This window comes from Sceloporus undulatus, chromosome 7 (genome assembly GCF_019175285.1).
Source record: "Sceloporus undulatus isolate JIND9_A2432 ecotype Alabama chromosome 7, SceUnd_v1.1, whole genome shotgun sequence".
In the NCBI taxonomy this organism is placed as follows: Eukaryota; Metazoa; Chordata; class Lepidosauria; order Squamata; family Phrynosomatidae; genus Sceloporus; species Sceloporus undulatus.
In genome coordinates this window covers 5,670,415-5,684,002 of record NC_056528.1, presented here as the reverse complement: position 1 = coordinate 5,684,002, position 13,588 = coordinate 5,670,415, and the positions used below count along the sequence as shown (strand labels likewise).

The 13,588-nt window shown below is 43.1% G+C and overlaps 1 protein-coding gene across 2 annotated transcripts in view; it reads right to left on the bottom strand.

Annotated features, from left to right (window-relative positions):
* Nucleotides 1-938: 938 nt before the first annotated feature.
* The window catches only part of MIB2 (MIB E3 ubiquitin protein ligase 2), a 60,963-nt gene continuing 48,313 nt past the window's right edge, over nucleotides 939-13,588 (bottom strand). For both annotated transcript variants that reach the window (XM_042479586.1, XM_042479584.1), the window contains 10 exons: nucleotides 13,317-13,450; nucleotides 12,031-12,179; nucleotides 10,312-10,468; nucleotides 9,021-9,175; nucleotides 6,913-7,039; nucleotides 6,245-6,472; nucleotides 5,249-5,427; nucleotides 4,229-4,413; nucleotides 3,498-3,563; nucleotides 939-2,600 (listed from right to left, as the gene is read on the bottom strand). In XM_042479586.1, coding sequence (XP_042335520.1) covers nucleotides 2,356-2,600; nucleotides 3,498-3,563; nucleotides 4,229-4,413; nucleotides 5,249-5,427; nucleotides 6,245-6,472; nucleotides 6,913-7,039; nucleotides 9,021-9,175; nucleotides 10,312-10,468; nucleotides 12,031-12,179; nucleotides 13,317-13,450 — 1,625 coding nt within the window. In that variant the 3' untranslated portion in view covers nucleotides 939-2,355. The remainder of the gene's footprint in view (nucleotides 2,601-3,497; nucleotides 3,564-4,228; nucleotides 4,414-5,248; nucleotides 5,428-6,244; nucleotides 6,473-6,912; nucleotides 7,040-9,020; nucleotides 9,176-10,311; nucleotides 10,469-12,030; nucleotides 12,180-13,316; nucleotides 13,451-13,588) is intronic.

The window sequence follows — 13,588 nt, the reverse complement described above, 5'->3', positions numbered from 1 at the left end:
AAAGAAAACATCTCTTGTTATGGCAGCAGGCAAAGCTGCCAGGGATGGAAAGTGGGAAGGGAGAAGGAGACATCAGAGGAAGAGGAGTGCCTTTTTTTCTGAGGCTGTATCATTTTGAAAAATGCCAGAGCAGAGAAAGGTGGTTTCAATAGTAAAACTAGTGCCAGGCCAAGACATTTTACCTCCTAAGGTGGCAGACAAGATGGTGGTTCCCTTTGTGCATAGAAGCTCCAAGAATCTCCCCGTCACTGTGACCATTGTCAAAGTTTAAAAACTGATATTTGGAAGTAACTCTTCTAAGCTCTGAACCAGCTGAGCTGGCTCCTGGATCTTACTTCAACACTGGTGACAAGGATGCTGCTTCACAGTAGCTGAGGAAGGGAGGTTTGTTTAAAGCAAGGATGGGTAGCTGTGGCCCTCCAGAAATATTCTGACTATACCATCATAGTTCTGCTCCACTGGCTATTCCGGGTTTTAGGCCACATCTGGAGGACCACAGTTCCTTACCCCCTATGCTCTCCAACATTTTACAGATGTCAAACAGGACACAAGTGACCAAGCAGCATCAGTGTGTTTTCAAGAGAGCAAGGTTGTTCATCAGGAATAACTCAAATGCTAGGAGAGGCTGCAGCAGTTTGCATTTGACATTGCCAACTGGGAAGGGCAAGATCCTGCCTCCTCCTCCCCGCCGAGCTGAGTGCTTAAAATCGGCCCTCTGTATCATGGATTCAAGCATCCACGGCTTGAAAATGTTTTTAAAATATATAAATAATAAACAATAAGCAATAAGCAAACCCTGATTTTGGCATTCTATATAAGGGACACCATTTCACTGCTCCATTGTATTTGATGGGACAAGCATCCATAGATTTTGGTATCCACTGGGGGTCCTGGAACCAAACCCCGGCGGATACCAAGGGCAAATTGTACTTTTGCACTTTGAACCCGATTTGCAGCAGTTGAAGTGAGCTAAGGATGAAGGGGGAAAGTGAGAGGAGGAGAGATAAAGTTGTAAAAGCAGCTGGAAAAGCAAGGTGAGAGATTTAATCCAGACTGTCCCTGCCAGATTGGAACAGTCAGAGGGTGTGCAGGAAAGACAGACCGCCCTGTCCTGAACTGACTCATGCCTTTACTTTTCTCCATCCTTCGTGTGTGTGTGTGTTTTAAAGGTTTGCCATGTTTACATGCTTTGACACAGAGCCACAATAAATGGTATTACATAAGCAGCACAACAGACTGTTATTAATTCTCCCCTTCATTTCCAATGGGAAGCGGTGTGTGTGTGTGTGGAGGTGGTTCTTGCATCTGGCTATTTGACTTGGCTGATTCTCAAGGAGAACTGAGTCCAGTTCAATTTCTTGATGGACCGAAAAGGGAGGAAATATTCCTCACAGCCTTGAATGCCTTCTCAGTTTTCTTCCATAGACTGGGGTACAAAATGCTAAATTCATGTTTCTGTATGGTGTGTATTGTCTGCATACACAGTGTAGGGTGTGTACATACAAGCAGGGGGTTCCCTCCACTTTTAATTTATTGAAGCTTATATATTGATATATCTGCCTGTTGGAAAACCAAAACCTATCTTTGCTATTATGAGATAAGAACGAAGATACTGCAGATGAGAAAGAAAGAAACTTTACCACCAGATAGAAGAATACTTCTGTTGCCATGTTATATTTTTGCCAGTATATAATCACTACTTTACCTCAAAGGCACACTACTACCCCTGTCTTCCACTCACACATACACCTTTTTCTCTCACTCACTCACACAGACATAGACAGAGTCCATCTTCTGCTTATACCATTTGGGGCCAAATGCAGCCCATAAAATCCATGGATTGTAATGCCAAGCCCAACACAAAAGCTTTGCTGCATGCGCACTCTTTCTTTGGCCCGCCTTTCCTACTGGAAGAGTGCAGCCTCATTCTCATCCCATCCTTTTAAAGTGCAAGAATATTGCTTTTCCATGGAACGGAAAGAAACATTGCTGTCTTTTGAAGGTAATGTATTTCTCTCCTCTTGAAGCTGGATAAGGCTATGGAGAAAAAAACACAACAAACTCACACCAATGCCTCCAAGGCAGTGGTGCCTCCATGCCCAAACCAATGTCCCATGGGCTTCTGAGTGTTGTATCAGGTGGGCATCTTGCTTGTGGGCTACCAAAAGAGAAAAGGAAGAATGCGGTATTGGCCCTGCTAAAGCTATGCTTCCACCATGTCACCTTAAGCCCCCACACTCCTTTGCTACAAACACACTTGGCCTGCCATGATTCTCAACAAAACAAAAATTAAATCTGAATTTCTGAAGGGTGTAGGCTAGCAGTGTGGTGGAGAAGAGCAGCGAATGTCCATCCTCAAACAAAGATCTGTATCCTGTCCCGGATAGTCTGTCGGCAGATGGGGCAGACGGTCAGGGCAGCACTGCACTCATGGCATGATCCGTGTCCACACTGGAAGATCAGTTTGATTTGGTTGTCAATACAGATGGGACATGTGATACGTTCCTCCATTTGCCGGTAACGGTTCTGAAGGTCCTCCATGAGCTGCTTCTGTTGGTCGGTGGATTCTGAACCAGGACTGCACTCCACCTCTGAACTATCTGTTTAAGAGAAGAAGGAGGGACTTAGTCCTAGGCCTGGAAGGCTTAGCGTAATTGGGGCCTGCAACAAAATGTTGCCATGCACTCCCAGAGCTTGCAAGCAATACGGTACACACAATGTAATCACCTGTAACAGGTTAACCCTCTTTTCCCCCTTTTGGTGACATGGACACGAGACTGCCAAACTAATTAATAAATGGGTTTAAAATCATAACTCCCTAGAAGTGGAAATGATTAAACTCAAGCTATTGAACTTTGGACCTATCATGAGACAACATGACTCTCTAGAAAATGCAATAATGCTCTGTAAAGCGAGAGCCAAGAGGAAGATGAAGACAGCATTACTGGTATAGGGAGCCACAACACTGACTTTGCAGGACCTGAGCAACATTGCTGATAACAGGGTGACATTCAATGACAAAAAGGTTACTACATGCTGCACAGCGCTCTGTGAGCACCTGAAAAAGAAAAACCAACCTCACTCAAACTGATATTAAAAAAAGGAGTGGTCATCACGTAACCCTTTAATCTACACAGCACATTTTGAGAGCCTGATGGAATCTCTCATGGAAAATGCAGTCATGTTGGGTCTGTTGTAATTGTCAATAGCTTTCCATACCATAAACCATAGTTTCCCTAGGGAACAGCACTGTTTTGGCTCTGAACCTGCCTGGAAGCCAGTATGGATTGGCTGCAGCTCCCCAGGATCTCTGGAGAAGTCATTCCATCGCTTGCAACCTGAACCTTCTTTCTTTAGGTGCCAGAGTTTGAACCTGGGATTCTCTTTGAGCAAATCCAGTGCTTACACTGCTGATCAGTACTTACTCTCCTCAAACACAATGAATACTCTGAGCTTTTGGAGTGCAAAAGGGCAGGGATAACAAGAGCACAACTTACCTTGTTTTAACTTCCTAGTAATTGTCACTTGGCATTTGATACATCTCTTCATCCTTCTGGAGCACTCTGGGGAGGGGAGGTAGTGGAGAGAAGAAGAAAAATGGTTGGAACCAGCAGACGTTTATTTATTATTCTCTCTCCCCAACACATTTTATTGTCTTTATATTAAAAAAGAAAGAAACACAAACCTATAAATAGATCAAAAGGAGAGCATAATACAGAAGTAATCTTTTAAGCTGTTAAGAGGAACTTTAAACGTGTAAGTACCGTGGAGGAACTAGTGTGATGTGGTGAAGTACAGACTTATGTACTCACAATGATGCTGGTACATCCACAAGGAAATTTAAATGTGTAAATTTCTGTTTGATTAGGATTCTGGGAGACCAGGGTTCAAATCCTTGTTCAGTCATGAAAACCCACTAGCTGACCCTCTTTCAGCCTCAGAGGAAGGCAAAGACAAAAGCCCCTCTGAATAAACCTTGCTGAGAAAACCCCATATGCTCACCATGAAGGCATACAACAGCATCATTGTGGGTACATAAGTCTGTATCATTCCCTGACCCTATAGATGCAATATATTATGTACCGGGTATACTCTTATGGCTGTTGCTAAACCTCGCACCATTTCATTTGACAAGCAACAGCTCTGTACAATTAGTGAACCCCCCAAAAGTCTCAATGAGAAAGAAAAACAATAACCTCCAGGGCTGGAGGTCATATACCAGTTATACCTTCGCACACAATGCTGTGCTGGCAAGGGAAGAAGAGGACAAGCAGTGCCAGCTCTGAGCAGACCAGGCACTCTGAAGGAGCTGCCAGCTTCGCTACACTGAGGTTTGTCATGGTGTTGGGAGTTGCATGGACTCGCCTCAGGCTGCATGTCATTGTGGAGCCATCCAAGGAGTCTTGGCGTTCTCTGTAAGCACCAAAATTGGGAGGAAGGGAAGAGATTGTATGTGTGAGAGAGAAAAAGAATGAGAGATAGAGAGAAAGAGTTGCCTTTGCTAGTAGCCAGGTCTTTTCCATGACTGCACCAACATTAGCAAATTTCTCATCTACCACATTCAGACCTGGCTCCTTAGAAGGTCCTTTTGGTCTAAACCAGTGTATGTTGTTGAATGGATTATGTTTATAATGAAATCAAGAAAGTTGTGGGGGTTTTTTTCAAACTACAAGTCCCAGAATCCCCAAGCAGCCAAAAAGCTCATAGGATTTAGCTCATAGGCTAAATCCAATTTTAATCCCAACTAGAACAGACTGTTGACACAAGTGGGACCTGTTCAACATTAACAAAGTCCTCTGTGTTTTAATGGGTTCACTTTAGTTGGGATTACATTTAAATTTTGCCACATCTGACCCACTGAAATGCCCATTAATGCCAAAATAATGTTAACTCTTACTCACACACGATCTTTTAATAAATAAAAGAACAACTGTTTCATCATTACTGAAAATTTTAATAAATTAGGGCAACGAATTCACTTTAACATAAAAAGCCCCAAGTGCCAAGCTCTCAGTTGCCTGCTGTCACCAGGTAAGGATATTGAAATCCTGAAATGGAGGATCAGGGCTTGCTTTGCCAATGCTCCTTCACATTTGGAGCATACCTGATCTTTAAATCCTTAGTAAACTCCATGCATTGTATGTTTCTACAACAAAGAGAAGAATGGGTCCATCTGAGTAAGGACAAGTTTTGGCTTCCAAAACTGAAGAAGGAGAGGTCCACTCCAGAGACAATGCAGTTGACCCACCTGAATTTTTGGGAGAAGTTTTTGATGAGCTGTACTATGCTTCCATCCGAGACGAGGTCAAGAGGGGACTTGCCCCTGTGGTTGGCATAGTTGATGTCAGACCCTTCTTGTGCCAAGTAGCATGCGATGGCAGTCCCCACGTTAAGCTCAAGATTGCCAAGGAAACCGGAAGCCTGGAGCTGAAATGGTGAATTGTTTTAAGAGGCCACAAAACTCCACTACCTCAAGATCTAGTCTAGTAGCTCAAATCTATGGGCAATCATAGCAAATTATCATGTTGTCTTCCTCTTCCTCTTCTCCCACTTCAGTTATGGAGGGGATGTGGCAGGCCTAGAGCTTTTAAACTAACCCCTCCAGGTCTGAAGCGAAGGTCTTCCCATCATTTCCCCCCCAATCCTTTTAACTGAAGACGTGAGGGACTTGGACTGGGACATTCTGTGAGTAAACCAGGTGCTCTGTCACAAACCTATGATTCTTTTAACAGATTTTCAAAAAGGGTAAGAGAATGAGGTTCACCATCATGGGTACACAGAAAGCTGCCTTGCATCATATGAACCTGATTGCATATTTGTTTGTCCCAGGGCTCCTACTCTGGCAGAAGCACTCCAGGGTCTCACACTGAACAAAATCAACTGCCACCTGACTGGAGACTAAACCATTTCATGCAAAGCATGCTTTGTGCTCTACCATTGAATTACAGCGTAATAGAGAGAGGGCACCAATCTGTCCTTTATTTTAAGTGGTTGATTGTCTTAAGCCAGCCATATGTCTAAAGACAGAAACTGGCCATGCCCACTTTTATTGGAAATATATGACACAGCTCTCCTATTCACTGCACAATGAACACCCATATAGCCCCAGTATGAACAGTTTTGCAGCTTCTTTATGTTGTCCTCCCTTCTGTGGTCCCCAAGAACTTCTCAGATTTAATTTATCTTTCAGGCTAATCGTTTCCCAAACCTTTCTCTAGCAGAATGGCCCATTTTTTTCTCTTACCTTAGCAAAAAGGCTCTCTTCCCCTTCTTGCTGTTGCTCAGCCATAACAGACATCAAGTGCTCCCTCTCTAGGACAATGTGCATGGCAGTGTCACCATCCTCATCTTCGGCATTGACATCTGCACCCTCAGTCACCAGGATCTGCACCATTTCTGTGTGCCCCTGTGTGACTGCTAGGTGGAGGGGTGTCTGGTTACGGTTGTTCTTGAGGTTGACATCACAACGGCCCTGAAAAAATTAGGATTTGGGTGGGGTGGAAGAACAACACTGATGTTGACATACATGCAAATATATTGGCAATCAATATTAGGTCATGTTTTGGAACTAGAACATCCAAAATTCCTCAACCAGCACAGCCAGTAACCAATCTGGTGGAGTAATCTGGGAGTTCAAGTCTAAAAAAGTAGCTTTCCTAAGGTCTGCTGTGAGGGATGGGGGTGTTTCTTTTCACCATGAATTGAACTTTCCTTTTCCTTCTATGACAAGAATTACACACCCTGTCAGGCCTGGTTGTGTGTGTAAACCTGAGAATCCTTTCATGCAACTACAGTTCTTCTTGAATGCATCACAGAAAAAGCGTAAACAGCTTTGCTTTTGAGGTGATCATTTTGACACTGAACCCCACACTTCCACAAAGTGAGAGAGAGAAACCCCATCCTCAGGTTTACCTCTTTGATCAAGATCTCTGCCACTTCTTTATGGTTGTTCAGAGCTGCAAGGTGTAGTGCAGTGAATCCATCTTCCTTCTTGGTGTCAACCAATTGCCGGGCTCTTGCCAGGATCTTCTTGACAGCTCTGGGTGAAGGGGGTCAAAAAGTTCAGAGTGAATGGAGAACGAAAAAAGAGACTCTCTTGAGCACCAGTTGTCACACAGCGCCAACATACTTTACAGAGACAGGCCCAGTCAGCAGTCATTAATGTTCTCTTAATGGTGAGTACTGATGGAAACTCAGGATGACAACCATAAAAACAGAGGGAGAGGGAATGGGAGAGGCAGGAGACAATGTGGGCTATCCCTTACTGAAAGTAAGGTCAGGAGGGGAAGTTAAAATCTTTGGCTTCTGTGCTCATGAATGAGAACAGTGGCTCTCAAATTTTGGCCCACCAGAGGTTTTGACCCCAATTCCCAGAATTTCTAACCACCAAGCTGTATCAGCTAGGGCTTCTGGGAGGTCCAAAGAATCTGGAGGTCCAAAGGTTCAGAGCCACTGAATTTAAAAACAAAGACAAGAGGGAAAGATATGCAGAAGCTGATGTTTCTGCATATCTTTTAAGTGCACAACATTTTAGTTTAATAGGCCACAAATATGGGTCGCCAGATACTTTATCTCCCAGGAGCCCCATTCTAGGGATTCCAAGTTATAAATGCAATCAACCAAACATGGAAGAGGAAAAAGAAAAACCAACAATGCCAACATGCTATGTTTGGCTATAGAAAAACCTCTCAGCACAGACACTGACCCTCTTAATTCTTCTACTGTCCCTTGTAATAGCCTGTGGCTTTCCAGATGTTGCTGGATAAGAATTCCCATCATCTCTCATCACTGATCCAATGCCTGGGATGATGGAATTTGGAGACCAACAACATGTGAAGGGCTATAGATTCCATAGCTCTGATTTAAATATACCCCTGTACATACCTAGATGTTCGTGTAAGTTCTTTTTTTCCCCTGTGAGCCATTATGGAAATGATCACAATTTTAGCAAACATTTTTCTATGTTTTTTTCAACACATGTAGACAAAATATAATGAGTCAGAGAACTGGCTGAGGAGGAGCTAGCACCCACTAGCATATAGTTGCAGATCCAGTCCCTATAGCTCGGTGAACAGAGCTCGGCTAACAGGTGACACCAAAAGGGGTTCTTTGCATGGCTGTGGTGGAAGAGACGGCATAAGGCGAGTTTGATTCAGTCATGCTAAACCTCCCAAGTCCCAGCCCCAGAGTCTTTTGGGGAAATGTGTTGGGTAAAAACTGTGAGGTTTTGAAGTAAGGCGGTTTTGTTTGCTTGAGCTTTGTGAGGCTCTCTTGTGTGCTCACTAGTGTTCTATTTTTCTATTCAAAGGCCCCATACAGACTGCCAAAATAAAGCTGCTTCAGGTCACTTTGGAGGTATGCTGTTTCAATGATGCATGTGTACTAAGAGTCCAGAAGCTACACCAAAGCTGTGCTCTAGTCCTTAGGACTGGCTGATGGTTTTGGCGCTGCTTTTGGACTCTTAGGACACATGTATCATTGAAACACCATACCTCCAAAGTGACTCAAAGCAGCTTTATTTTGGCCAGTCTGTATGGGGCCAAAGGAAGTTTACCACTGCTTTCCTCTGAGGCTGAGAGAATATGACTTGGCCAATAGATTTCCATGGCTGAGCAGGCATTCAGGGTCTTAGTCCAACATTCACACCATTAAATCACACTGACTCTCAAATGGAGCTCACTCACAGCTAAATGTAACAATGCAGCCAATGCCAGGTAGTCCTTTTTGTCTTATGCTTTTGTAAATGTGAGAAATTTTACTTATAGACTCACCAACTTCTCTCTTCTCATACAGGAATTCTATCTGTTAGCATTCTAATATTAATAGTTTTCTCCTAAACAGTTAAATCACTCAGCTTCTACGAAATCACAAAACCTCAACCAGCCAGAAGGCAGCAATAACTACTATAAAAAGTAAGCTTGACAAAACAACAAAACACAAGTGTTGCTTAGAGAAAAAGATGCCACTTCATTCCCCCTTCCACTCTGATTTTTAATTTGTAAAATGTATGTATTTCTTACAATTTGTTCCCCTTTAGAGCAGAATGATGCAACAGGTTGAACCCTTGTCGGTTCTGGATGGTGAAATCAATGCTGGGGACTTCAGTGAGGGCTTCAATGATGCATTTGAAGTCAGCAGTGATGGCGTAATGGAGAGGGGTATCTCCGTATGAATCCTGAGGGGAGAGGCTAAATGTTACATAATCCAAAATTCAGTGAAGATGAAATATATGTATTATCATGCATATCAAACACTCACCATGCCTGCATATTAAATATGTGGGGATGTAATAACATAAAGGGCTTCGTGTAGGAATGGGGAGACAACTTTTTAGGGATCACATGTACAAGAATCCAAAGGCAAAAAGGCAAGGGCAAAACCACCCGCATGGTTTAGTTTCATTTCACAAGTGCTTATCTTTAGTTCTGAATAAAAAGTCTGCTGAAAAATGCTCAAGCTTCCCTTCCTTTTTTTGTGGTATAGGAACCTATCCCTATTCTTTCCATGCTATTTCTTCCCCTGGTACCAAAATTTCTGTAATAGTAGTAATGACCAGGAACACATCAACTTCATTAACACCTATATTCTCCCCTACCTCCCAACTTAGATAACCAAGTGAGTCAGTAATGGAGAGAACTGACTTAAAGTGAAATACAAGCACCCTTTCACACTGCACAAGTATGGCACTATTCTACTTTATGGCTCCATCCTAGGGAATCCTGGGATTTGTAGTTTTGGAGGGAAGTGAGTGGGAATGTAGAATTCTCAGCCTGAGAGCTCTAGTGTTTCACCAAACTACAAACTCCAGGATTCAACAGGATGCAGTCATTACCATGAAATATAATCACACTGCTATTATTGGGTAGTGTGCCATCTCTGAGCGCTTCCACTATATCAGACATTTTGTTCAGGAATGGCACCAGGCAAGTGAAAAGACACTTGTTTGATACCATAATTAGATATAACTTGTCCCTCGGGTTTACTCTAGGCAGGGAAAGGAACTGTGTAGCCCTCTAGTTGTTGTGGTACTGCAACTCCCAACAGCCCTAGCTAGCACAGCCAGTAGTCTACTGGAGGTTCCTTGGTGCTTGCAATGGAAGGCTCTGCCAATAAACATCTCTCCTCTACCATCAGCTCATCTCACCCCTTTTAAAAGCTATGCAGATGATGGGCTGTCACAAAATTTGCAGCTGTGACATCTCTAGCTGTCACTTCTGTAGTTGCTTGGAACATACATAATTCATGAGTGTGCCAAATGTCATGCTACAGAAAACTCTCTTTAACTTGCAAAACACATTTTTAAGGACCTACCGGCAGGTTAACACTGCTGTTGTTTTCACACAAGGCCTGCACAACCTCTGTGAAGCCTTTGTTGACTGCAATGTACAGGGCTGTACACTTGGAGTTGTTCAAAAGATCTGCATTGGCACCTTTGCTGACCAGTACACTGGCAATCTCAGCTTGGTTTCTGGGCATGAAGACATTGAAAAGAAAACATGAAGCACCGAAATTCAATTATGTTAGTTATGTATAAGCAATGATTTTCTTAAAGGAAGGAAACGTTGGTGGATATGAGGAGGGCCATAATTGCTGGGCAATACTGGGAGCTATAGTCTGAAAAGTAACTTTCCAAAGCCCTGATGGAGTGCCAGGTTCAACTGATTCTATCCCACATACAAATTAATCTCTCTCTCTTTTAAACAGCACCATATTTAAGTACACATTTTCTCTTTTCAGATGTATTTTGAAAGCATTATAATACCTGTTTTTGAGCCAACTACATCATAACTTCTGGGAAATTTGGTGGATAACTAAATTCTAGTTTGTATGTTAACCCAAGTGGTGCAATGTTGCATCAGAACTTGCAAAGACAAATTCTTCAACAGATTGAACTTCCAGATCACTCAGAAAGCTGAAATTTGTACAAACATCCCAAATTCCTTTTCATGCTTTGTTAATAATCTAGGTGACATTTCTGTGTGTCAAAAGTTAAGCCATGTAGTATACCACTCTCCAAAGCCTTAGCCATTCCTTTGATAGCAGAAATCTGCTAAAGCAATCGGCCAAAAAATTCTTCTGGTAAAGTATAGAACCAGGGCCGTTTTTCCACCTAGCAGTTAAAATTCAGGGAGGTACTGTATATATTGGTATGTACAATACTGCTTTCCATTGGTGCTCAGCATCATGATGAAATAGCAGATGATTGTAGGGAACAAAGGACAATGGAATTCTTGATTTCACCGGGGAGAGAGACTTACACAGTATAAGGAAATAAAGTCATTTATATAGGAAGAAAAGGTCTCAAAGAAAGGTAAGAACCTCCCTTGTACTGAGTTAGACAAATGGTCTACCTAGCAAAATACCATTCACACTAAGCTTGTTTTCTGCTGCTCCAGAGAACAAGATCCAGAACAATGAATGCAAGGTACAGGAAAAGAGATTCCACCCCAACATTAAGAGGAACGTTCTGACAGTAAGGGCTGTTCAACAGTGGAACAAACTCTTTCCTCGGAGTGTAGTGGAGTCTCCTTCCCTGGAGGTCTTTAAACAGAGGCTGGATGGCCATCTGTCGGGGAGGCTTTGATTGAGAGTTCCTGCATGGCAGAATGGGGTTGGATTGGATGGCCCTTGTGGTCTCTTCCAACTCTACGATTCTATGAGGTGACTCTCCAGGATTTCAGTAGCCCTGCTTTGAGATGCTGGGATGATTCTATGATTCTATGAACCATCTGCATACAAAGCAGGTGCTCTGTCACCGAGACACAATCCTTACTTTAAAAACAAAAATTCCAGTCCTTGTGGTTCTTATAAAGGACTGATTTAAATAGGAACACAAGAAGCTTCTCTATACTGAATTAGACCGCTGGTCCATCTAGTTTAAGACTGTCCTTCCTGATTTGTTCATGCTTTGCAAAGCTTCATGCAGTTTTCTCCAGCCATAACTGATGTGCTGGAAATTGAACTTGTGGCCTTTCAGAATGCAAAGACTGGGCTCCACTACTGAGCTATGCCTCTTCAAGATTCACCTACCCAAATGCTGCATAATGAAGCGCTGTGTCTCCTTCTTCATCCCGCAGGTTGATATTAGCGTGGGCCTGCAACAAGATCTTCACCACTTCCACTTGGCCTAGGTAAGAGGCCACTTGCAAGGCTGTCCTGCCCTGGTTTTTGATATCAACCTGTTGTGAACATTTAGTATCATTTAAATGAATAGCTGTCAAACACTGCTGTCCTTTTCTCTATCATCACCACTACTACCACCACTCACATCCTTTCCAACCAGAAACTAGGACACGGTGCAGTGGATTCAAACTACTGAAAATTGACACTGCTGCTGTTCTTGTTGCCCCTCGTCATCACTGACAAGTGAGAGAGCTTTGAATCAGTTATACAGCTCCAAAGTCTCAGAATGACGCCTGGTCCTTCTACTCCTATGTGTCACATTCCTTCTGTGTTTGGGAACTGCCCTTCTCAGAGACATCCCCTGTGTGTTCCTCATCCAGGACAATTTGCTCTGCTCTGTCCAAGAATACCTCGTGCGGTCTAATATGGTGAATAGTAGATACAGGAGTTGCAAGTTGCTGGACCTTCTCTTCTAACAGTGCCACCAACATGCACTTGCTGCAGGTGTAGCTACCCACATCCTCTGGCAAGAAGACAAACATACTGTAGCTTTGCAAGTGACTGCAGCAGCACCCTCTCAAGTCATCTTCATTAATCTGAAGTAGGGACTGAAAGAGAACTCAGGGTCTCACCTTAAGAACTCCCCTGCTAAACATCCACACAAAATGCCTATTAGCCTTGTCTGTTAGCAATTCTCCTGTCCAGGTCTCATGATATAACTGCGTAAGGCAGACACCTCTGGCCCTCAGACACTAAGCTTGAAAAATTGGAGTAGCAGTTATATAGCAAGTCCGCAACTCAGCAGAGTCAAGGATGAGCCCTCTCCCCCGAACACAGCTCAGCTTCCACTCTCTCCTCACAGACTCTCTTTAGTTTGGCATGACTTGTTTTTCAGAAATCCATGCTGCCTCGGTGTAATGACAGCATTCCTTTCTAAGTGTGCACAGACTGACTGTTTAATAATCTGTTCTAGAACCTTTCCTGGTATTGATGTCCAACTAACTGGTCAGTCAGCTACCTGTCACTGTTTTATTTGTTACTGGCATTAAAAATGTTATATTTGTCAGTGTTATCTTTTTATTCTTCAAAATCTCAAGCAGCGGAAAGAGAACATTTATGCACCGAAGGGCCAGAAAGGAATGAAGATCCAATAGAGATAACACAAAATGTTCCCCATCGTTACAACAACTTGCCTTGTCAGAGTATTTCTGAACCAGATCACGAACTTTGGAGACATTTCCATGTGCTGCCTCTATGACCAAGCGGCCTGGGTTGTCTGATTCCATCTTCTGGGAGAGCAATCTTCCCAACACAGAGAGCAATGTGCCTGTTTGGGGGGTAAACAAGGATTGCAGCTCAATTTCCCCAGCACTATGAAACTGCACTTGGGCTACAAGCCCAAGTTCTGTTTAGACATGTCAGTTTAGAGTAGCCTAGCCAAACCTGTGGCCTATTTTCTAGTAGT